The sequence below is a fragment of the Ictalurus furcatus genome, chromosome 26 (assembly GCF_023375685.1).
Source record: "Ictalurus furcatus strain D&B chromosome 26, Billie_1.0, whole genome shotgun sequence".
Classification (NCBI taxonomy): domain Eukaryota; kingdom Metazoa; phylum Chordata; class Actinopteri; order Siluriformes; family Ictaluridae; genus Ictalurus; species Ictalurus furcatus.
This window is the reverse complement of record NC_071280.1, coordinates 12,466,358-12,492,963: the sequence shown is the minus strand read 5'-3', so window position 1 is coordinate 12,492,963 and position 26,606 is coordinate 12,466,358. Positions and strand designations below refer to the sequence as shown.

The following is a 26,606-nucleotide window of genomic DNA, read 5'->3' as shown; positions in this document are numbered from 1 at the left end:
TCATTCACCGATGTCATCGGTTATACTCAACATTATATTCTTAACACTGCAAAACATTATTTCTTTTGAATTCTTGATGAATTTCTTTGAGTGTGAAGCATGTATAAAAGTTTGTACTTTTTTTTATATTTATTTTCTTCTAAACAGAAAGATCCTTTAGTCATGTCGTTTGGCATTCGTTCCTTCCTGTTTTGATCAATTTCTCTTTAGTTTCATTTCATTTTGCTTCTGAAGAAAGGTCCTGAACAAGCGGTTTTGCGTGAAGAAAAAGTCCCCTTGACTTTTTTTTTTTTATTATTATTATTTTTTTAAGGAAATGCATTATGATCATGCGTTGCAATTGCATCCTTTTTAGTTTTCATTCATTATTACAGTTGAGGGCATTGTTTTTGTTACAGCCCTCTAAACCTTCCAGTGTATTAGTAATATATTTACCTCATGTGACTTGGAGGAATAAGTTGAAAGTTACAGATATTTAAAAACTGAACCATTGTGTGTTAAGGCATGGATGCTTCATTTTCACCGTCTTGAAAACAGCTTTGCAATTCAAGCTCAAGGTGAAAATGTTACGGAAGTCCTAAGAGGCCATGCAGAAGCTTCACGTAATCCCACAACATCAAGGACGAGCAAGTTAGTTTTTACTTTGATCAGGGACTCGCTCAAGCTGAAATAGCTTCCATGTCCGTCAGTGTTTGACAACTTCCACATTAGTGTCCGACACTTGAGGACGAAGCTGTCGGGTCTACAGCGAGATGAATCACCATCTCTACAGTGGCAGTTATTAAATTTATGATGGCAAAGACGCCAATGTGCATGCAACACCAGTCCCATTCACAAAGTGTGTTGTGAGAAAACAGCTTTTTGTTATGTCGAGATCGTGATGAAACAACTTTTGTTATGTGGAGATCACATTAAGTCGTGATCACGAGAAAACGAGGAAAAAACCCCCAAATAATAGTGCATGGCTTCTTGGGGCTTCCATAAAATGTGCGTTGGTCAGCGTTCCTTATTTTCAACCATCAGCATTGTACAACATTTGAATTTACTCAGTATGTTAGATGTTATGTTGAGTTCAACAAATTGAAATCGGGTTCTGTTGGAATTTGGTTATTTTTGGTTATTCGGAATTGAGCAGCACATTAGAGTCCCATGTGTAAGAGTATTCATGGAGTCACCTGATCATCAAACATACTTTTGTAAATAAAGGAGAAAGTGAAGTGGTTGCCAATCCAAACATGCTTTCCCAGTTAGTCCACCTTTTTTTGTTTCAGCCAACAAATACACCTAAACTACACACACCTATATCTATATGTCTGTATATCTAGATGCATATGTAATATAATATAATGTGTGTGTGTGTGTGTGTGTGTGTGTGTGTGTGTGTGTGTGTGTGTGATATCTCAAAATCAAATATTTACACCGGGAATCTTTCAATAATTGATTAACTGGTTTAGATTTGAATGTAAACTAGCCAGGGTTTGGATGAAGAATCAAACATTAACATATTTTAGTTCCACTGAAACACACACCTTACAGACATTACTGACCATATCGGATGAACTGGTGGGCTTCCCCTTTAATACTCTCACCACTCTCTGCTTTCCCGAAAGCTTCGTTTCCCACCGATAACACGCAGCTCAGATGTCATCTATACAGTGCCCTGGAGGAACTGACCCACACATGGATAAGTTTATTGATACAGGAGAGAAGGCACCATTGTGTGTGACTTCTTTTAGCTCCTCTTTACTCGTGCTTGGTGTCGTGTGACCGAGACGGGGGTGTGTGTATGTGTGTGTGTATGTGTGTGTATGTGTATGTGTGTGTATGTGTGTGTATGTGTGTGTATGTGTGTGTGTGTAGTGCTATGGGGTAGTTTGGGTGTGGTGTAAGAGTAGATCTGAGGGTGGAGAACTTGGTGCAAGGGACGTTTCTTTCTGTTTTTAATTCTGAGCAGTGGCTCGTGTTACTGGGATTACTGCCGTATGTGACCTTTCAGCTCATGGTCAAGAATATCGATGTGTTGAAATTGCACTCACATTAATCTTTCTCGAAGACAGCAATAATCTAGCAGGTGCTTCACCTTCTCCAAGCTTCTCCCTTTCATCTGTGGACACTGTAGAAATGCTGCTATAACATAACTGACAATAGGAACTAACGTTGTTTTTGTGGATCTTCCACTACATGAAATGTAACTCTAACCTGATAAAAATGCAACGTATTTGTTATTTTAATGAACAAAAATTTGGCGAATCAAATGTGGTATAAGAGGAATAAAACACTTCAGGGTTTCCTATTATTGGAAAATAATCATCTTTGCATTGGACCTGTTATTACCACTCTGTTATTTATTATTGTCCTATGACAACATTCTACACCGTTTTATTCATTACTTATTTTGTTTTCTTAATTTCATAATAATAATTAATAATAATCATTTTATTTATATAGCACCTTTCTCAAACCCAAGGTCACGTTACACAATAGAATATTATAAGCATAAAACAAAATGGGGAAAACCCATAAATACAATATAGAAAAGCAGGGAAGGAAAAGAAATTCCATGAATGTAGTATTATATAGACTTATACAGCCATGGATATCAGCCGCTCCACAAATATTAATCTTTAGAGTCATAGGTTACCATTTGAAATCACATAGAAATACTTTTCCTCTTCTAAGCGACCATTTTTTAATTTATTTTTTTTATTTTGCTAATCGACAGATATAATCCGCTGTTCCATCCAGTCTGATTTCCCATCTTTCTAAATGTTCAGTGCTCACTGCTCCAAAAAGCTATTATTGCACTTAGTGGTAAAAATGTGAAGCACTAAAAGAGGCCCTAAGGAATCACTCTACCCAATTTTGTCCATTTATTTATTTATTTATTCCTCATTGTTGTTAATGAAAGGGTTGCCAGATTGGGCTAGTTTAAAAAAAAATATTCTGTGGCCACCAACTAGGCAAGTCCACCTTTATTTATAGAGCACATTTTAAAACAATAGAAGTTGAGCCAAACTGCTTTACAAATCAATCAACCAAATAAGCCATAACAGAGCTGTGTTTAAAAATATAATAATAATAATAATTTCATAAATAGAGACCTTTTTAATTGCAGCATCAAGTATTTCCCTATTTCAACCTAATAAAGGACCTATTCAAAAGCTAAACAATAAAAATTGTTCTCAAATATGATGTAAAATTGGCTCTTGAAGAACCTGACCTCACATGGAAAGGGAGACTGAGACTGTCCTGAGTTTACGACCTACCACAGGAAAGGTGCAATCACTTATGGTTTTATAACGAGGAACTCTGAAAAGAAGTTGATCAGAACGGGGGGAGTAAGGATGAAAATCACTATATATTTGGGCATGAGACCGGGGAGTGCCTTATAGACATGGAACCGAATTTTAAAATCAGCTCAGAATTTCACGGGACACCAATGCAGACACACTAATACAGGGGTAATGCAATCCCTCTTTCTCGACCCTGTTAAAAGCCTAGCTGCTGTATTTTGCTCTAGCTGTAGAAGGTATAACACAGTTTGAGGGAGACGAATGTACAAGGAGTTACAATAACCGTCGAACTGTGGTGAGATTAGCGAGGGAATCACAATTTCCAGGTCTTTGCTAGATAGAAACTGTTTAACTTTAGCGACAGATGTCAAAAGAGAAAAGCTACCCTTAACAGCACTGATTTGCTTGTTGTAATGATTGATCTAAAATCACTCCAAGACTTCTTACATGATCTTGGACAATCTACGAGAAAGAACCGATCTTGGCAGCCAGTCCAGGTAATGGAGGAACCTAAAATCAGAACTTGGGTTTTGCTTCGGATTTTTCTAGCAAATCAGAATGAAGTGTAATGAATGATCACACACCGCGCCGACAGCGTGCGTATGATGTACAGAAACATTTCTGTTGTAAGATCCACTGCAAAGATGGGAAGAGTCAAATCATAAAATTCCTGGAAATCTTGCTGAAACCGGTCAACCCTGGTTAATGATATTACCTCGAACACAGTTAAACAAAAGGTCTGTCTAAAACTATTTTGAGATTGTGCTTGAAAGTAAAAGCACTCGTCATAAGAATAGCCACAGCAGAAAAGTCGTGCCTGCAAGATGATGGTGAGTGTTTATGGGAGAGGATTAGCATGGCTTTAAAGCATTTCGATTCATTATAGCAATGTCTGACTAACCAGCCTCCAGCCACAAACGGGTGGTCCTGTGTGTGTGTGTGTGTGTGTGTGTGTGTTTCCCAGGCTTTATGAATACGTTGCTGCATGGCCATTCACAGTGGTTGTGGGGAGCACTTGGGGTTTCCTCTGCAGCTATAAGGATGCCTCTGTTTAAAACGCCTCTCTTTATGATTGTGTGTGTGTGTGTGTGTGTGTGTGTGTGTGTGTGTGTGTATGTATGTGTTGGAGGCAACTGAATGGTCCCCTGCAGTTCTCTGTGTGCCCACATCCCTCCCCCTGTTAACCCCCAATCTGTGCTCATTGGCTGACGATACACTCCCTGTTGGCATCGTTCAAATTTTCAGTTGTTTTCCTATAAATAGAAACCGGTAAAATCGTACATATGAACTATTGCAGCACTTGAACATCTGGTTCATTCTAAAAAGAACCAGGTTGTGTAAAAACACCTACGTTTTACTCTTATGTCATTAATATATGATTTATTTATTTTTTCCATTGGTTAGGGGTTTTTACATCGAAGTTGCTAAAGTGAGAATTCCCATATAGTCATGGCAGCATTCCGTCATTAATGTCGTGGTGAATTTGCCTTTATAAATAGATGGCTAATGATGACCTAAAACTAGATATAATAGCCAGGGGTGTGGTCAGTGGAGTAGCTGAACATAAATAGCTAGCTAGCAAATTGTCATTAAATTAGATAATGCATTTGGCCAGCTGCATGGTGTTACAGTAGCTATGTTTCCGAATTACATTTAAATTTTTCAAATTAAACATTTAAAATTTTAGTATGGCATATTTTGCCATTTTTACTTTCAATCACATGATTTGTTGAGGCAAAGTCACATGACTTATTTTTTGATGCGCATCGAGGAGTTTATTCTGTAAATGTGTTTCCGTTGTAATTTATGCACGTCAATTGAGTGCGTATGGTTTTTTTTTTTTTTTTTTTTTTTTGGGAGGGTTATGCGCATTTTGGAGATTTGTTTTGTTTTTTTGTTGATTTGTGGGGGGGGGGGTTTGCATGTGGTGTTTCCATCCAGCAGTTTAAACTTTTTTTTTTTTTTAAAAATTCATGCACTATCCTGAAATTCACATAAAAATATGTGGCTGGAAACCTAGCTACTTGGGGCTTATCACTGGAATAGCTAATACATACTATGCATTGTTCTAAATCAAGCTTTGAATAAAATTTGTAGTAAAATAAGCTGTCATTACACCTAAATAGCTTGTTCGCTTGATATTTTTGTTCAAATTTATTTATCTGTGGTAAAAATGGGAAAACAACAAACTGAAGGGAAAAAAATTATTTGTGAGATTAAAATGAAAGAAATGAGTGATTGAAATCTCCCTGTCAGAATAGCAGTAAAGGACGTAATAGAAATATCTACGTTTAGTCTAGTCTGAGTTATGTTTAGAGCAACCTAAATGTATCGTAAAACGTGACTGTTAAATGTAACACGAGGGAACGACGATATCACTGAGTATTCCAACATTTAGAAATGGCATCATAGTAGACACTTTGTCCATCAGTCCATCCATCTGTGCTCTGTGACAGCAGTGCCTCTATCCTGTAGAGGGCGTCTTTGTCCTGCCCCCTTTCAAACCTGCACTGTGTTTATTGGCTGCTTATTATTATTATTATTATTAACCCAGCTGGAAGGAGGGAAGTGACATGCAGCAGGATTTGCCCTCTTGCCCCGCCTCTTCTCTCTTGCTCTCTTGGTCCCTCCTTCCCTTTTTGAATTCTTTCCATGTGACAATTACTGTGTGTGTGTGAGTGAGAGGGAGAGAGAAGGTTAATATTCATTAACAGCTTAGCACAGATACACACTGTGGCTGCTTTCACAGCCTCTTTCAGGCGTTCTTCCCTCTACCTGTGTGTGTGTGTGTGTGTGTGTGTGTGTGTGTGTGGGGCGGGTGTTGTAACCTGAAGCCGGCATGGTAGTCGGTCCAGGCACGTGTGACTGAGACATGGGGTTTGGTGAAGTGCACAGACGGATCGTCTGTCGTCACTGGTATGGTGTTGTGTATGCCGGCCGACCAGAGTTCCACACAGAGGGCCACCTGAGTAAGGAGTGAGCCACGGAGTGTGCAGTGCAGGCAGGATGGCGCTTAACCGAGTGTCCCTGCTCTGCCAGGACATCACACGCCTGTGGCTCCAGCTCAAATTGACCACAGGTAGGAGACGAGGACTGCCACACAGTTCCTTTTTAATAAGTAAATGCTGTATGCATATTGCTAAAAGGTTGAAATAGCTATCTATAACTGTATACTAATGTATTATTACAATCTGTTAGTTAGACTGTAGGCATAAAGCTAATGGACAGTGGGAAGGTCTCATTTATCATTAATGGTTAAAGGTGTGTGTTGAATTATGACCATTATTATGGCCTTGAATTGTATTTTGTATGTAGGGAATTGGGATTGACTGGATGTTACTGGTCAGTACATGCACTCTTTGCTAAGATGTAGGTATTTACTGTTGTCATGGTGAGCTAACAGTCAGATTGAAGGGTGTCCGGTTAAAGGTTGAAAGGTTAGTGCATTAGTGTGAATTCAGGAGCTCATAACTTCTTGACATTCCAGTTTTAAAATGTTTTATTATAAATGGAATCAATATTTATTTGAAATGTTCTACGTTGTCTTCAGTATTATAGATTTACATTGTTTGCTGTATCTTGGAATTTGTACTGGTTTGGATGAGCAGTCTCTTGTTTTATCCAATTTTGTGACGTTTAAATAACTTTTTTTTTTCCCCCCTTGTAGTTCAGTTTTTTTAAATGACTTTATGATACAGTTGGGTTGTAGTCTGTCATAATCAAACAAGTGAAAGAACATCTTGTGCCTTTTAAAGGTTAAGGGTAGGTTTGTGTGTGTGTGTGTGTGTGTGCGCGTGTATGTTTGTGTGTGAGAGAGAGAGGGGGGTTCATATCATAACCTGTTCATAATATTTATTATATTGGAATTTGTGTGTTTCTTTGGTCAGTGTGAATTATTCCAGTATACTCAGTTTTCAGTCCAGAGTATTAATAATTATTTACAAAATGTGTACTATAAGAATTGTTCATTTACACTTTTGTTGTACAATAAATGATTTCTGTTTACTTTAGAATATTTTTAACTTTTTTGTGAAATTGTTATCATAGTTTGTAGGTCGCATTAGCCTTGACGTCGTCCTCGCCTTTTATCACGCTGTACAGCTTTCCAAAGTTTTGTTTACACACTCTAGTTGTTTACCTTCAAATTTACTCTTTGCTCCAACATCAGCCCTCTCTCTCGCGCTCTCTCTCTCTCTCCCCAGTTAGGTCAGTTGATGTTATTAGCATGCGTTAGCTCCTCTTTCCCCTCTGACCATGCGTTCAGTCCAGCGCTGGCATCGAATTCGGGTTTAAATTCCGACAGCCACTTTGTGTTGGCATCATCGGGCCGATGAGGCTTGCGCTTCAGAGACAAGCTGTCGGTCTTCTCAGACGTTGCCATGGCTATGGTCTTGGCTCTGCCCAAGCAACATGAGGTTGCCATGGTTGCAGAACGACTCAGTTCTGGCAAACAGAGGCCCATCAGATGGAATTTGCATGATTTAGCTTAGCAGTGGATGTGCTTAGTAGTCTGTAGGTCTTCCAGAGTTTAATAGTACTGAACTGAACTTGGATCAGTACAGAGGATTGAGGTCACCCAGTGAATTATGCTATAAAATCCCATTCAGATTAGATTGTGTTCAAATTTCATAGTGGGATTTATGATTAATCATTTCTCAATGGTCAAACTTGTGGAATTTCAGTTTGTGGTCCATGTTACGCGTAATTAGTCATTTTAGTAACGCAGAGTCTTTTTTTTTTTTTTTCTTAGGAATTTCCCAGCACATCTGAGGAAAATGTTGACATTTCTTATTGTTTTGTCTCGTTTCCACTCTCATTGTGCTTTTCTATGATCAATGATAAGACTAGCTAGCCAAATCAGTAGCCTCACTCATTAGCTAGCTCATGATCAGCATCCATATTTCCCAGCTGCTTGGCAGCACTGTTCTTAGAGCTTTTAATCAACAAGCATATCCCTGCTCGTTATGCTGTTGGGATCATGACTTCAAATCAAACAGAACCTGTTATTAGGGTTTATTTATTTGTTTGCTTCTTTATCAAACTGCTTGTATCTCTCTTATTTGAGGATTGGATGCATGTGATGGGTGAAAGAAACAACAGCATGCCGTCTTCACGTCATTGTGACCAAACTAATTGGCATTCAGCAAATGCCAGCCACAGTGTAGCCAACAAAGCGAGCCACTGCTGGAGCGTGATGTTGTTTCATATTCAGCCTGCCACACACAGACACATTCCTGCTTTCAAATGTATTCATATATTCAATATAAATTATTTAGATGTTTAGTACATGGACAAGGTGGCAAGCCTGATTTGAGCTCCGGGATAGATATTGGATTAGATAATGTTGGGATTTTCTGATTAATTTGGGGATGTTCTGTTTGTTCGGTAGTTTATGTGAACATAATCAAACTAGTGAAATATAGTGCATTATTTGAGTGTGTATAATAATATTTTGTCCATTTATTAGAGACATTCAGCTTTTTTTCCATTCTTGAACTTTCCCAAACACATTTTTTTCAAATTTAAATTATTATTAGATTCAAGCTGGCATTGTTTTTGAGTTGACATTTTGGGATTAAACTCATTTAATTCAAGTGACCAGTCAAACTCAATAAAAATAAAAATACGATCTCTTTTTTTGAATAAATTGTGATTTACACAATTATAACAAAATTTAGTTAAAGATGAAATGGCAGACTGGATGAAGTGGTGCACTCCAAATACAGAAATGGCATTGTCCTTGAGATTCTCGTTGCCAAATAATACAATAATATAATACATTTAGAACAGGTACCTGCCTTGCTGGATTTTCATCTGTGCTCTCACAGTGTGCCCATGCAAATCACTTCAGCACACAGCCGCCATCTTCTGTCCAAGCGTCATTTGTTTTTGAATTGTACCTTTTGACATGTCGAAACCCTAAGCATCTGATCTCAGGCCACATCACACTACTGTAATCACAATGCCTTTCACCAGACATCTAAACAGGGCATGACATTAAATTGGGGAGTACTTGCGCAAAACAGAAATCAAATCTTATTATAAGTAATTGTATGATTATATTGTTAAGGAATCATAGGCGTATAAGGAGCATGTGGAATTTAAGGCATTTGGCCTAGCCTGTTAACGTCGCAGCCGTTGACCTTCTCACTTTGTGTCTGTTTGTATGTGCATGCGTACAACTCGAGCCACGTTCATCATTTATCACCATTTTCTTGCATTCATGACTTATCATTACATCACCGTTGAATTCTTGCTTCTGATTAATCTGAACGTGTTGATTCTTTTCCTGTAACACAGTGGCTCAGGGTGCATGGAGTTTGTGTGTTCTCCCCGTGCTTCAGTGGTTTTCTCCAGGTACTCTGGTTTCCTCCCGCAGTCCAATGATGTACGTTGTAGGCTGATTGGCATTTCCGAATTGTCTGTAGTGTATGAATGGGTGTATAATACTGTTTATCTAGCATTTTTGGAAGGTGTCTGATTTGTATCAGTCAGAAGTAAAACTGTCGTTTTGACACAGGAAGCTTTCAGGACTGAGGACTTTGTGGTTTCCTAACTTAAAAAGAGGAAAGAGAGAGAGAGACCAACCATTTATAGCTGCTGTAATATATTAAAAAGATGATCATTACAATAAATGTAACTGTAAAGGGGGGTACACAGTGGCTTAGTGGTTAGCACGTTTGCCTTGCACCTCTGGGGGTTTGATTCAACGCCTCCACTCTGCATGAAGGAGCTTGAATGTTCTCCCTGTGCATCGGGGGCTTCCTTCGGGTACTCCGGTTTCCTCCCCCAGTCTAAAAACATGTTATAGGCTGACTGGCATCGCTAAAGTGTCCATAGTGTGTGAATAGGTGTGTGCGATTGTGTTCCGAGTCCCCTGGAAGAGGCTCCAGGTTCCCTGCGACCCTGTGTAGGATAAACAGTTGGAGGGTAACTAAAGGGATAAGAAGTACAAAGTGTCATTCATTGAAAGAATTGGAATTGTTGGTAAACTGCTGTGGTACAAGTGGAATAAAACACTTTGGGGCCTGCTGATACACCACCCCACCCCCACTGTTGATTATTTCCCTATACCATAATAGCATGCCTTGACGTGTTTTGTGGGTTTTGGGAGGTTTTTTTCCCCTTACTTCATACTAGATATTCCTAATTAAGGGTGGAAGTCACAACTATTCTTGGATTGTAATTAGAGATATGATGTTGCATGTCTTTTATTTAATTTTTTTTAAAACATTGTTTACTGGGTTTAGTCACTTCTTGTTTTGTTTTTTGTTCATTGCTGATTCTCAAGGTTTAAAATGATTACATCTCTAACGCATTATAAACGACGTGAATGTAATAAAATGTTTATCTTCTGCTTGCTGGTGATGTGAGAAACAAAAAAGATTATGAATGAATAACACATGACTGAATAACTAATTCACATGCTTTGTATTGCTGTTATGTGAAAGATTGCTTGTTGGACACCATGGTGATAAAAGATCAACTCTTCTCTGCATTCACCATCTTCGGTTTACCTTCCCGTGCATTTTTAGCAAATCCATTTTTTTGATGGTTGCCAACAGACTGATGCTCTTTGAATGAATATATGGATTCAGACCCAGTGATGCAGTCCAGCTTCTAGGTTTCCCAACACACTCATGACTTCCAGTGTTTCCACTTTGCTAACCATTGCTTAGACTGATATTAGCTCTGCGCACATATGCTAGTGCCAGCTGTTACTACACCGTGTGAGTGTGTGTGCATTCCAGACCTGCCCATGCCCATTAACAGACATTCACACCATACGCACTAATCTTAATTGTGCTTGCTGCTGAGGAATCATCTTTGGACGTATTTAGGAAAGGTGTGTGTGTGTGGTTGTTATGCATTTTAAGCACACTCGTGATCACGGCGGCTTTATTAGGTCTGTAAATAGCTCACCTGCCCATTCAGTCCAAACACACACGCACCTATAATCATCTGCTTTTATAGTCCAGACAAGCTGTGACACGACCATCCGGAGAGCTCCTTAACGACATGAGAATGTATGTTTTAAACCCGGACGGCTTGTGAGGACATGATCCTAAACGAGACCGCTGGCTGGGTTCCACATGATGAACCATCCTGCAAATTTCTGTTTGTCTCGTTGTATAATTTTGTGATTTCTGACCTGCTGCAGTTCTGAGTATTATATGTTTCTGTAGACGATAGTTGCTTACCTGTAAATAATGTACACAGCGGACACAGTAGTAGATGGAGCAGTAGGGTGAAAAGATGCTAGAGTTTTTCTCCTGTGTCCAGAAACTGAAGCACCAAAGGGGTGAGAGTATTTGTATTTATTGGTGTAGAAATGTTTGCTTGGAAAGGCAATAAAATGTGCTGTTGAAAAATGATGGTAGCCAAAGGGGTCATGGCTAAGGTATGTTTGAGAATGGAGGATTATTATGCCTACACCCATCTGAAGTTTGCATTAAAAGTGGAAGGGATTGTAAAAATATCGCTTACTCGGCTAAATAACATTTAACAGCATGGTCTTCGTTCCGCCCCCTGCTTTGAACACTGGACTCTACCTCCTATAGCCAGATCTCTCGTCAGTTTACAGTTCTGTAGCCCTTGGCTACGGCTAATACCACAAACTATCATACTAAATCGAAGACGTATGCCAAAATAGTACTCCCTTGTCTCGGTTTAGTTTCATTGACGCGATACAAAGTGAGATGCTAACAGACTTCGGCTGACGTCTGCCTACCAGTTGTCTCCAAAGCATTTATTCCAACCACAGTGTAGGATATTTGAGAGGCTTTCAGTCTGTTATGTGTGCTATATTGGGATTAGCCATTATGCCAAGATTGAAATCTGGGTACACAATACACAATTTATTATTTTGTTAATATAAGTTACGCCACCACCCCCCTACCGCACCCATATCCCCCCCCCCCCCCCCCACCCGGGCTCTTAATGTATCACGTTGCTTTCGTGAGTATCAGTGAATGTTTGCACCTTTTGTAATAGTTGTGTACGAGTCCCTCAGTCATCCTCAGTGTGAAAAGATGGATCTCAACATCATATAGCCGCTGTTTGAAAGGGGTCAAATATGCAGAAGATGCTGGAAAAGCTAAGACTGTGAAGGACCTGAAGGATTTTTCTGAAGAACAGTGAGTAGTTTAACTGCTCAGGACAAACAAGGGACTCGTGAACAACTCTCACAAAACATAAAAACAGTAGTTGTTCATCCAGGTAACGACACACAGTATTAAGAATCAAGCGTATGTAAACTTGAACTGGTTCATTTGTGTAAATTCAGTTACTGTATAGTCTTTTCGACTATATGTAAACCACTCAAATTGTCTTTTGTCTATAATGGTACCACAAATGCTCTCTTGTTTATACTGTCCTCATCCATTTATCAAAAGAAACATTTGTCATGATATATTTCAAGTATCTTTTGTGAATTTTAAAAGTACTAAACCATAGAATATTTATGGACTGATTTTATATTAGCTGCTGGCTAATATATCTTCTGTTCGCATCAATTAGCGTTAGCAACAACTGGGGGAGAAAAACAAACAAACAAACACACCAGTCCTGTTTTAAGGATGTCTTTATGTGATGGAAATAGCAGAAATGTTGCTCTTTTAACACTGAGCGACACACATGCAGTAAGAGATGTTGTTTTATTTACATCTTTAGGCTGAGGAAGTTACCTCAGTGATTCCAAACATGTTTTGCTAACTCGAACAAAATGCTCTTCCTGAGGTGGACAGTTAAGATTAACAACCAAACACTAGCTTTTTGTTCTGTAACATCACCTGTCAGTCTAAGTGATTATATTTGTGCTGTAATAGTTCCTGTTGAAACTTTTATGGCTTTGTTCGCTCAAACAAATCATCTTTCTGAGGTGGATTATTACCATTAGGAAAGATGCTAGTTTTCCTTTCTGTTACTTCACCTTTTTTTTTTCTGTTTGTTTTTTTTGAGCTCTAGTAGTTCCTTTAGACTTCTATGACTAAGGTGTGGTATTCAGCCATCACATACTTGCATTTTAAGAGTATAATTGTTTTGTTGTTTGTCTTTAATCAGGGCTTGTAATGTTTCCGTGAGAGATTACTGAGCTAAATGTCACATTGTGGAGTGTCAGCTGGAGTTTTGTCATTCTGCCTGTAAACACAGTTAATAGCAGGTTAGCTAGCAGCAGCTTTTATCTCAAGGGTTTGAGTTGTCTGACTAACGCAGGCTGATAATCAAAGGGCAACTAACCGCTAAATTTTTCTGTGCTGTGATTAGCTATGCAGGATCTAGTCATACTAGCCTCGAAGCTATTCTAGCTCATAAATCCAAAGTTAAGACACAGAGTATGTTTTACCTCAGGGTTTCCACAGAAAAGCAACATGCCTGTTAATCACATTTAAAGATGACGTTTAACCCAAATTCTGGGAAGGTTGTCTTCCTTCCACAGCATTTTTGTCCGTGGTTCTTCTAAACAGTCATCACCACAGATACAATGCTGTTGGGTATTAAAGGCAACCACATAAGGGACAGTTTGGGATTTAAAAAATTTTATGCACAGAATAAGAGCAGCATGAATATTAAAAATGAATAGAGAAAGCAGTGTTATCGATTATTAAGCGTTTTCACACAGATCTAACATTGCTTATAATACAAAATTATAATTCGCTGAAGTAATTTCCAGACACACAAACAAAAAAAAAAAAATATATATATATATATATATATATATATATATATATATATATATATATATATATATATATATATATATATAATAAAAAATATGTATGTGTGTGTGTATATAAAATACACACACACACACACACACACTGATCAGCCATAACATTAAAAGTATTGTCGGGTGAAGTGAACAGCATTTGAGTATCTCATTATATTTGTACCTGTTGAGGGGTGGGATACTGTATATTAGGCAGCAAGTCAACAGTCAGTTCTCAAAGTTGATGTGTTGGAAGCAGGAGAAATGGGCAAGCATAAGGACTTTAACAAGGGCCAAATTGTGATGGCTAAACGACCAGGTCAGAGGATCTCCAAAACTTCAGGTCTTGTGGGGTGTTCCCGGTATGCAGTGGTTAGTACCTACCAAAAGTGCTCCAGGGAAGGACAACCGGTGAACTGGCGACAGGGTCATGAGCGCCCAGGCCTCACTGACACTGTGGTGAATGAAGACTAGTTCACTTTTAAAATTGTATTTATATAAACAAACAGATGAGTACTGGAGTGACTGAATACATTTCTGACAGAAAACCCGTTCACTTGATATGAGCCATGCTTATGCATAAAAAGGTTGGTTTAAAAGTGTCCAGTGAAAAGAGTATAACTCATAAGCAATATGTGTGTGAAATAAAAATGGCTTGCCTTTTGATAGGCTGTGTAGCAGGTGTGTGTTTAAAGTGTCTTACGTGTGCTTTTATTCTGCAGCTGCTGTGAGTGTTTGCTGTCTTTTATTGCAGGCAAACTGATGCGCGCACACACACACGCACACCTGCGCAGACATACAGGCACACTGCAGTCTACAGCAGTCTGTAAATCTGCTTACAGTAATCCATTTCTCACCCCATACAACTAAAGCTTACTGTTTACCTCCTGTCTCATGCAGTCGCTTTTTCCTCCAGGTTTAAGACCTTTTTTTCTTAAATCTCTTCACTTTTCCTCTATGTTCTCGGCATTTTCATACTTGCTAAGTATCTTGTGCCTTCTTCAGCACCACATTTCACTCTCTCCTTCTTGTGCTGTTCATCATTGGCAAAATGCAGCATACAAAATGTCCCACTTGTGAGGATCGAGTGATCTGAGATTGGGAGAACTATAGGCTTAAGTTGAAGTTATTCTCTTATTTGTGTGTCACTTTGCTCTCTTTTTTTTGTTTGTTTGTTTTTTTTTTGTTTTGTTTTTTTATTTTTTTGTACCGGACATGAATAAGCCTCAGGCAAGACTGTTTAATGGAATCACGCTGTCGTTGTCTGTGCTAAAAATGTTCTCTCTCTTTTTGTCTCTTCCCTCCAGATGAGATCATGCAGCAGGAGACGAGTCCGCTGTGCGCAGCAGACATCAGCCCTGACCTCAGGAAATGCTTCGCCTTCCTGTCAGGTGAGATGGATCCCACAGCTACCCCCAGCTGCTCAAGATCGCTTTGCAAACGCTTTTACAAGAATAACTGCTTTTCTCATAATGCTGAAGATTAGCCTTTTGAGTAAGTGGAAGTGATCCTGTTGAAAAAAGTGGAAATGCAAAGCAGGCTGAGCTGCTAACACTGTCCATCGTATCTTCCTCACACTTCATGCATGATTATTATTATTATTATTATTATTATTATTATTAATATACTACAGCTCACATTTGGTTGAAGATACTATATATAAATGTGAGCCCCTAGAAAGGAAATCTGAGCTCTTAACAGCTCTTACTCATCACTAAGCAGCCATACAGAAGTATATTTATAGAACATTGAGTAGTGAAAATTCAGTTTGGTGTGTGTCATGTCATGGGGGTTAGAAGTCCATAGTCAGCATTGTTTATTTATAAATGTGCACACAGTTTGTGCCACACATCATGCAGTGTTTTAGCTATTAGAAGATATTTGAAGACATTTTTATAACCCTTTTACAAACGTGTTTCCATGCATCGACAAAACGAAAGTGTGCGTTACACTGTGATTTACGGTGGCGCTAAAGTGGAAAACACTTTACAATTGTTGTGCGTTTTTGATTTTGCTGTTGCGTTTTGGGTTTGTTCAGATGTTTTGCACTTTAGGGCCACCGTAGTAATTCAGTCGGCTACTCCAGAATGAATAATATTAATACTGACTCCATACTCCTAACATCAAGGGGGAAAGTGGGGTGAAACATTTTCTCTCCCAAGAAAAAGAAAACTCCAAACGTGAGCACAAACAAGCCGATATACAACGCATCCCTCTTGCAGTTCAAAACAGATGATCACATCCAAGATGGACGAAAATTTCTTCCTGGCTGAAATTCTAAACATGCAGTACTCCTATTAAAAAGTCTAGAATTGTTTTTTGTTTGTTTGTTTACTACATTTTCTTTGTTTGTTTTTCAGATGCATTATATCCTATCGACCAATTAGAACAGGCTTTTAATAAAAGGTGGAGTCTTAAATTTTCCATATCATTTTATTTTTAAAGTAGCATGCTAGCTAGCTTTTTTTCTTTTTTTTTCCAGCATCAATTTAAATTTCTGTACTGATTTCTAACATTAAAACAATAGCAAACTGTCTTCTTCCAAACGACCTGTAACAGCAAAATACATTTAAAAATAAAAATTTCCTGTAAATGAGACAGTTGAGACGAGGGATTGGCCGAAATATGGGCGGGACCTAAAATAAAATGTGAGATTGGTGAAAATAACTACTAGTCTAATAATTTACTAATATAATACTAATAATTTAGTGACTGTCCTCCTTTCACTGAAGATACCAAATTACAACACTGCTGTCTGCTTTTACTGACGTTCAGTTACATAGTGATGAACTGCTCCAAGTGGACAATTATTCTGAGCTAAAGAAAAAATCTTCGGGGCTACAGTCCCCAATTCCCAGGCCAGGTTACGCCCCTGGTGAAAAGTAAATTTGCAATGTCTGTCATGTGGCCACTTCCTGTGAAATAAGGCGATTCCTGGCCAAGTTTAGCGATGAAAACCACCAGACTCTTTAGTGAAAGCTAGAAGTCTGGCTTGTGAGTATGTAGTTGACACAAGAAAACAAATAAATTGCATTTTTTTTTAAAAAAGTTGTTTTACTGTTTTACGAATCCAAGACAAAAAAGTGAGCACAGATTAAACAAGGCAGTGTTATGTTGGATATTAATATATGTAAAGCTACGTCTTCAGAACTTTGCAGACATAGGAAGCCTTTTCCACTGCTAAGGAGGCAGAATATTGAAGAAGTGAAATCCCATATTCCATACATTTGTTTATTTGTTTGTTTGTTTGTTTGTTTGTTTGTTTGTTTATTTATTTATTTATTTATTTATTTATTTATTTATTTATTTATTTATTTAGAAGACCCGGCTGCTATTTGTCCTGAGGTGTGCAGTCCAGGAAGCCATTAAATGACCTTAGCAGGGGAATCACAGTTCACTACCACATACACAAAGCTACCAAACTCTAAGTTTGATACCTACATGTGTCCCAGTTAGGACCTGGTTCAGGTTCAGTCATCCTGAATTATTCAGGGTTTCCATGACACCGTACACTGCAGTGATACTGGGAAGGAGACTGAAAGTGTGGAGACGCAGAAACAACCTAACAGGCCATAAATTGTGTGCATGTTTGTATCTTTGAAGTCAAGGTTTCTATATTTTCACCAGCAGTCTGTCCATTCATTATTGCTTTTAAGATAAATCATCTGTGTTCAGAGCTCTGTTAATGATGTGTCTCTGTTTAGCTGCTCTGAACTGTAGCCACTGCACTCTGGTTATAACTGTTTCTGCGGTGTGGTTTTTACGTGTGTGTGTGGGTGTGTGTGTGTGTGTGGGTGTGTGTCTGACCACTGATCTTGCCTTGCTCTTCCACCCACAGTAAATGACAGACTTACCCTACCAGTCTCACTGTGTGTTTATATAACATGCTTCTCTTTTAGCCATTTCCCTCACGCTCTTTTTCTGTCAACTTTGATCTGTGTTTCATCTCATAACTGAAGTTTACTTCATCCTCGTTACAAACAGGGAAGCAGTTTGTTCAGTGGTGAAGTGTTTGTGCCAGTCCATCTGTGTATTCTGTATGTGTGGAGGCAGAACAGAGGGCCAAATTGACCTTGTGTTTGTCCCTCACGCGTATTCATAAAGCCTGGGAAAGACACGCACACACGCTTCCAGCAGATGGGCCACGTGTCTCTGGTTCTGCACTGTTGATGATAAATAGGACCACAGCATCATTTTCACTAAGGACATTGTGATTTTGGAGGAGGTTGGTGTAATAACATGAGGACGGGATGTTTTTCTCAGAGAGACGAGAAAAGGTCCTCGGTGTGTGTGTGCGTGCGTGCGTGCGTGCTTGACAGTCAAAGTAAACGTGCTTCCCATCTGAGACCTGCTTTATTCCAGAGTCCACGTAATGACAACACAGAAGTCCCGTGATTAAAAATGGAGTTCTGCATATCAGGTTATGTGTAAACATGTAGCTTTTGACAGCAAGTGAAATGGATTTAAATAAAAATAATAAATAAAATAAACACTTAAATGTCTGCACATTGTTGGTTAGTTTGTATACTACGAATTCCGTGCTAATGCTTTTTTTGGCTTCTGTGTGGATATGGAAACGCTCTCAAATAGTTTCTAGATCACCCTCTAAAAAGAAGTTTGGTTTATTTTAAAAGTAGATCTAGGATGTGAAAATTAAAAAAAAAACAAAACCCTGATCATATAAATATCGGAACGATCCTCTTTATATTTGGTGATGATAAAGCATACCAAATATAAAGCTTAACGCTAATATGGTTAGTATTTTGTATTCTTACGGTGTAACGTGAGTTCTGCCATCGTGACATGACATCACAGAATTCAAAGTTGAAGAAGTCGCAGCTCTTGAGAAATGTGAGAAACCGGTTCAAAAGGATTTTTCCTACTCCGAGGTCGGAAACGTCCCAGTTTCCCACCTGTCAACGGTCATGGAAGCAATTCAGCATTGTGTAACGAGCGACAATCTGGATAGCTGCACCGGTGTAAAAGACAACGATTGACATGAAACCGTAGCAACAATCATAAATGAATTATTACAAAACAGGGTGTAACTGGAGTGTCAAAAATAATGAATATTTTTAAACCGATGGGCTAGCGATGGGTTAGCAAGGTGATTTTCCCATAACGCTGATACTTTTTAAAATCTTTCTCTGCATCGTCAATGTTTACGAAGTAACGAAAGGCCTACCCTGAGTTGTGAACAAAAGGTGGTCGCATATCGATAGGAGGCTACTAAAGTGAATCGAATCGCATTGAAACAGATTCCTTGGTATTGTCAAATATCTAACTGCCTTATGAATTGTAATCATGTCACATTGTGTGGATTTATACTCCTATTTGTGACAGGGTTGCCAGATTTGTGTCAACTCCTCCCAAAACCTTCCAAATTGATTGATTATAAACCATTTACAGCTGTGGCCAAATTACTACTTTTTCTAATTCTATTTATGACCACAGGGTTGTTTGTTGTATTGTCCAATCTAATAGCGCTATGAATTTCCAAAATTTTGAGATGTGGTTTGGAGGACTTTGTGACTTGTGTGGGCGTTTAGCTGCGAACATCAAGTGGAACGGTTTTGAAATGAAATAAATGTTTTAAATGTCTGTACACTTTATTTGATTTGATGCGTTCTATAATGCAGCAAATTTCATATATTTACTTGTGGAATACCAGCGTGGCTAGCTAGCATGCTAGCTAGTATTTATGCTACTGATTAGATGTATAGCTAGTCTAGCTAGCGGGGTTCGGCAAAGTTGAATATGGTGTCATTTGGTCTAAATGGTTTAAAATAATGTTTGGTGATTTTTAATATATTATATAAACACACTACAACTGAAAGGAAAAAAAAACAACAACAAAAAAAAAACAGTTCTAACCTCCTCTCTGGGACCTTGGATTAGGAAGCTTCAAGGTTGAAGACCAGTCTCGTTCCACTGCAGCCCCCTAAACACTCCTCAAATACATGTTTAGGCCACTCAACACCCACATAAATATGATGGATGATGGTGATAATCCCACATGATGGCCTTAAGCGAGGGCTTAACTCTATGATGAACACGCAGCATGAGAGAACCCAAAGTCATCACTCACTTACACATTATTGTGTGTGTGTGTTCTCCTCCACACAATGTCTTTGAGTAATCAGGTTTTGCTTTGTGTTGTGGATATTGTGAGACTATTCACTACAATACCCTCCATATTCGCTTTTGTGCATTTCTCCTTCACTCCGCTGTACAGAGGCTGAACAGGAGATGGGCCAGTGCCCCCTGGTGGCTGGTTTAGCTTTAGGTTGCTGCAGGATGCCAGTATACAGAGCAACACTACAAAAAAAAAAAAAAAAAAAAAAGTTTGTCTTACATTATCCATTAACATTGGTAATAACGGTGTAAAGAAAACCTATAAGGAATTAACAATGCTTCCTGTTTTCCTGATGGTTTTCCCCAGGTGGTCGAGGGGAGAACGGCAGCCCCATCATCATCTTCCCAGAGTTCCCTACATTTGCAGAGCTGCAGGAGGAGGAGTTCCAGAACGTGCTGACGTACCTGACCAGCGTTCCCAGGTGTGTATTGACTTCCTGAATGAGTCGCATTTAACTGTGTTTGTGTGTAATATCAGATATCATATAAATGTTCCAAGGGTTCCTGAGCATTCCATACAGTCCATGGATGCTAACACACCAGCTACTCGACGCTCTTTGTTTAGGAACCAAGTGTGCGAGAACAAAATAGCGTGCATCATAGGTGAGCGATGACCAGTTTGGTAAACATTAATCCCAGGTTACGCTGGTCATCAGAAGAGGAGCCAAGAGAGCTGTTTTTGAGGTGGGTGATGGGATCTTCCACGCTCTGCTGACCGACAAAGCAATGATTGGCCAATTGCCTGCTTCTGTTCGTTTACAGAATTGAGCCTCCAAGCATGTTCAGCTGTCCTATGACGACACGGACGAAGCACATGTTAGCCTTCACATCCCAGATCAATGGCTTTCATGAGGCAGAAGATGTAGCTAGTGGTTGATGTAGAAAAACTGGGTAATAACCTTGCCAGGTCTTGTTGTAGCCCATCTGCCTGAGGGATCGATGTGTTGTACATACCGAGATGCTTTTCTGCTCACCACAGTTGTGAGCAGTTGTAAGAGTGGTTATTTGGGTTACTGTATCCTTCCTGTCAGCTTGAACCAGTCTGGCCATTCTCCGTTGACCTCATCATCAACAAGGCATTTACACCTGTAGAATTGCTGTTCATTAGATGTTTTCTGTTTTCCACACCTTTCAGTGTAAACTCTAGAGACTGTTGAGTGTGAAAGTCCCAGGAAATGAGCGCTCTCTGGAGTACTCAAACCAGCCTGTCTGGTACCAACAACCAAGTCACTGAGATCACACTGTTTCCACATTCTGTTGTTGGATTACCTTGTGGACATTAACTGAAGCCCTCGACTTGTTTCTATAATGTTATGCATTGTGCTGTTGCCACGTGATTTCATAAATGTGCAGGGTGAGTGTACTTATCCATTAAATACCATCTAATAAATACATACCACTAGGGTTGTCACGATACCATAAACTTCTTCTAGAACTCAATGAATGGATCTTGTATGGTAGCACTACTTGTATTGTTCTCCGCTTTGCTTGTATTTATATCGCTTTGCTTGTATTCTCTCGCTTGTAAGTCGCTTTGGATAAAAGTGTCTGCTAAATAAATAAATGTAAATAAACGTATCTCTTACTATACTATACCAGCTGAAGTATTACGATACCGAGTAGTATCACGATACCACGCATATGTGTTCATTCATAATTCAAATCTGCAAAATGAACCAAACTGACAGAAATACCTCGATATAGAAAACAGACAAACCGAATTTTCCTCTCAATACTTTATTAATGACGGTGAATAACTGGATATTGGAAAAACCCAAGAACAATCAGTACGTGTACATGAACAACAATAATCTGATATTAAGACGATACTCTGATTAAGAAACTAGCATATAAACAGCAATTTTTAATTACCTTAATCCGATTAAGGTCATACTCGAAGTAAACACAAATGGAATTAAGACATGTGGAGTATTCCTGTTTTGGTCGCATTATCGAAGTGCGTTACAGACATGTACACACCTTAATCACACTATTAACCTCGTGTGAGAGTTTTCACCGCATTGTGCGACAGCACATGTACACACACGGCAGTGCTCAACCGTTTTACGGCAAACAAAAGAGAACGGCTGCGTCCCAAACCGCATATTTACCTACTATATAGTAGGCGAGATACATGTATATACTGTAGTATTGTACTGTATTATGTAAGTACTGTTTGGGACGCAGCCTACGGCTTCAAGCAGTCGTCTATTTGCACGTACAGCATGACAAATAATTAACTGCACTTGAAGCTTTTGTAAAATTAAAAAATAAAAACGCACAAACCTGTATACGATACCATAACAAAGACGAACTATATGTCGATATGTGTAATTCTGGAGGGACGGCGTGGCACGGGGACGTAATGACGTGTGCCGTTAATCGATCTATGTTCTATAACGTGTAAAACGGGAACATGAAAGGAGTATTCTAAAAGCGGCTCATGTAAACACCTTAATCACAATATTGTCTTATTCACTATAAGGTCAATAATTAGATTACCGCTGTCCATGTAAACGTAGAGAATAATGCATCTGGCAAGCAACTAATTCAATGTGCCACATATTTCAATGTAATTTTGAATATAGTATGCATAATGTTTGAATGTTTGAAGTCTTGCCAGCAGAGGTCACTGATAGTTTGCTTTTCGGTGTAAAAATGATTTTACATGTTGGGATTGAATCATTAACCCGCAACTACATACTGAAGGTGATCATGAGATTGAGATTTGGACAGTGAGAGAATGTGCAGATGAACGTGTGTAGCATCTGCATTTGTAATCATCTGATATTTCACTGAATTGATGGTGTAACGACGGTGACGTATCACGCATGGTGATTTTATGTGCATTTGCTTGAAGATTGAACGTATTTAATATTCATTACAAAAATCCTCATTCATGTACAAGCCTGTAACTCTGCTTAAGGAATACTTTGGGGGGATTTTTCCCCCTCTTCTCCCCCTCCCTCTGTCTGGTTCTCTCACACTGCTGTCTCATGGGAATAGGACCAGTGAAAGCAGGACGAGAGGGAGAAGGGGGTGTGAAGGTGAAACACACACACAGATGGAAATGGGGAGGTTCTAATTGCCTAAGGTTTTCCAGATTTAAAATAGGAAGCTGATGTGGATTTAATTTGGTGGGGCTGAGGATCTGTTTGAAACGAACAGCAATGCTTCACCTGCAGTTTACTCCGATATACACTGTATTCATAGGAATGATTTATTTATCCGGAGGAACCTTTTGTTGCGCTTGCAGTGCTCCTCAGTTTTCGAGCCTTTTTGCTCCTGATCCAGATGTACTGTATGGAGGGCTTCATAATAATCTCATTAACTGGGTGCAGGCTAAGGTTGACAAATTCTCTTTTAAAAAAAATGTAAAATCATTTTACTTAATTGAATCGAATTTTAATCAGTGTTCAAATGTGATTTACATTTATTAGTGAAGGGTGTCAACATATTATCATTTAATGTTTGATTCAGTTTTATTTACTCACACGGTGACATTTTCTCGTCACTGATATCTAGCTCTTTTTTTTTTTTTTATTTCTTGGGTGCTCAGGATTTACATAAAAATCTGCCAACTTCAGCTCAGAAGAAAATTCCAACACAGCAGGGCCACATCCCAAATGGCTTTCTATTCACTATACAGAGTGTGGGGTGGTCCCCTTATCTCTTATCGTTTGTACCTTTAACATGCATCTTATATGTAGAATCATGGATATACAGTAATATACATTTAAAAAGTCACTTCATGCCGTTATTCGATCAGCCAATCATGTGGCAGCAGCACAATGCATAAAATCCCGCAGATACAGGTCAAGAGCTTCGGTTAATGTCCACATCAAACACTAGAATGGGAAGAAATGTGATGGGAGTTGATGATCTGCTGTCGTAGCCTGTAGTCCTCAAGGTTTAATGTGTTTTGAGATGTTTTTTCTGCTCACCACGGTTGTAAAGAGTGTTTTTGAGTTACTGTATCGGTCGTGTCCGCTACAACCAGTCTGGTCATTCCGCTCTGATGTCTCTCATCGACATGGCATTCATGCCCACAGAACTGCCACTACTAACTGGACGTTTTCTGGCTTTTCTCTTTTTTTTTCTTTTCTTTCCACCATTCACACCATGTACACTCTAGAGACTGTTGTGTGTTGAAATCCCAGGAGATCAGTAGTTTCTGAATTCCTTAAAACCATCCCATCTGGCACCAGCCACCATGCCACTGTGTTCAGTAACTAAAAGTAGAACATGGGATAACAAAAACATCTGACTGCAGATTTTTTTTTTTTTAATGTAGCTTTTGAATATGCAATTGTTTTGGGGTTTTTTGTTTTTTTTTTTTTTAAAGAGGAAAAAATGGAGTATTGTTTGAACAGTAAAACCGGATGTTGTGCCACCAGCACTGGAGCTGGGGTCCTCTGCTGTTGTACATCCCTTTCAGTCTTTGATTTAGAGGTTAATGAATACTAATCAGTGAAATCTTGTTGCTCTGGAGGCACACCATCAGTCATGATGGCTGTGCCATGCTGTGTCTTCAGAGAGCATGGCTACTCGTACTGATGAGAGAATGCATCTCCCCCTTCTACTCCTCCTGTTTTGTTCTTTTTTCTTTTTATTTTTTTTTCTGTCCCCCCCCCCCCCCCCCAGCAGGGCAGTGGAGTGTGAGGAACACCGGGGCAAAAAGACGAGGGGGGAGATGCAGAACGCGACGTGGCCGGCTTAATCGAAATGACGTCTAGGGACGAAGCGAAGAAGAAAAGCTCAGCTTTTAGAAGAGTAATATAGGTGTCACACGTACAAGCTGTATACTATCATGGCGGCAGGAATATAAGGGCATCAGCAGTTCCTTCCTTGCTTGCCACCTTTTTATCATTGAGACACCTCCCTTCCTCCCTCCTTCACTCCCTCCCTCCATGCCTCTCCAAGCCTTGTGAGCCTGCAGGCTGGGCTCTCTCACATCCATGCTGCACCCTGATTGGTTCTGAGGGAGCACCTGATCTTTTAACATTGGCTGGTGGATTGAGCGGGGAGCATTCTGCACTGCCTTCATCGTTGGTGCTTCAATACAGTGCTACTGCAGCCGTAAACACAAGGTTTGGAGAGATACAGACACACACACCCGCACGCACACGGGGAAGAAAAAACGCTTGCGGATTTTACCACCAACCCTCTGGATAAGTACAGGAATACAAACCTTCATCAGGTTGACATTCATCATTTTACACTAAAATAGTGTTTTCTTCAAGACGGACGTTTTGGTAACCATGGTGCAGCAGCCCGATGCTGGCAAAGGAGTGAACATCCACTCTCCATGGTGATGGACGTAGCAGCCAGCTAAGCATCTCTACGCCGTGTCTCTACGGTTACGATCTGTACGTGTCATTGAGGATGTTGGTGAACATGTAAAGCAGCTAATCGAAGGCCTGGAGATTGGTTTAATATTGGAAGCTGGTGTGTATGTATTTAGTAGTATGCAGGTCTAGCAGATACACAGATGCATCTCTGCGCTTGTGTTTAAGAATGTGATCGTGTGTGTTGCAAGATGAGAGAGATGTATTTGCTGCCATGGTGACCATGCCTCTCTGCTCCGTAGCCTCAGCGCGTCAGGAGTTGGCTTCATCCTGATCATCGACCGCAGGCAAGACAGATGGGCATCGGTGAAGGGAACACTACTGCGCATCGCGGTGAGTGTGTGTGTGTCATTCATGTATTATGGGTATCTGTATAGCTGTGTGTCCATGACAGTATTTATAATATATGCTAGATATGTACAGTGGACTGGAGAGCTGCAACAAAAGACAGGAACAGCATTACATTCGTTAAAACTAATGAGCCGAAAAACACATTACCAAAAATGAACGCTGCATTTGTGGACACCATAACAAATCTACAGTAATGAGACGTTCATTGACCTCTACTGCTAAATTAACATTGAACCAGTTAACAACCTGGCAGATAAAAGCAAAAAGCTTGTGTTTACAATCTTACAGATTAGTTGACCTTTATATCCTTGATGGAAATTTCGCCCTTTTATTTGTAATTATGGTCCCACTTTATATGAAGGGCTGTCATACACACGTGATTACACGTAAACTGTATGCAACTGTAATATACAGACTTCTGTTGATGGATTACGTTGGTACTTTTAATGTAAGTAGACATGCTAGTTAAGATACCAATGTAGTGCTAATGTATTATAGTGTAGTATACCACAGCACTGTTGAACTCTTAAGTCTGAAGGTGTTCTAACAGCAGCTCTGGCAGAATTTTGGCTGGAGGGTAAAGCAGAGGTTTATATTAATGTCTCGTTCTAACGCGTTACGGTTTCTATAGTAACGGCTAACTCGGAGCGACTCGTACGGCAGATGCTAATAATAAACGGATTACCAAAAAAAGCATCATTGTTAACATGGTGAAGTTTTGTGCAATGAGACGTTTATTTAACATTGTTGGAAGGAGTCTCCAGTGTCAAT

The 26,606-nt window shown here is 39.4% G+C and overlaps 1 protein-coding gene and 1 long non-coding RNA gene across 5 annotated transcripts in view; one reads left to right on the top strand and one right to left on the bottom strand.

Annotated features, from left to right (window-relative positions):
* Positions 1-26,606, top strand: part of mcf2la (mcf.2 cell line derived transforming sequence-like a) — an 82,303-nt gene that overhangs the window by 15,979 nt on the left and 39,718 nt on the right. For 3 of the 4 annotated variants that reach the window (XM_053615049.1, XM_053615046.1, XM_053615048.1), the window contains exons 2-4: positions 15,309-15,392; positions 20,444-20,558; positions 25,727-25,817. In XM_053615049.1, the coding sequence (XP_053471024.1) occupies positions 15,309-15,392; positions 20,444-20,558; positions 25,727-25,817 (290 nt within the window). Of the gene's footprint in view, positions 1-6,289; positions 6,373-15,308; positions 15,393-20,443; positions 20,559-25,726; positions 25,818-26,606 lie in introns of those variants that run through there. The other variant, XM_053615047.1, reaches the window with a different exon arrangement.
* LOC128601724 (uncharacterized) lies at positions 5,824-7,916 on the bottom strand. Its single transcript, XR_008384744.1, has 3 exons — positions 7,432-7,916; positions 6,122-6,386; positions 5,824-5,957 (listed from the first exon to the last, which is right to left on the bottom strand). It is a non-coding gene; the product is annotated as an uncharacterized LOC128601724 (long non-coding RNA).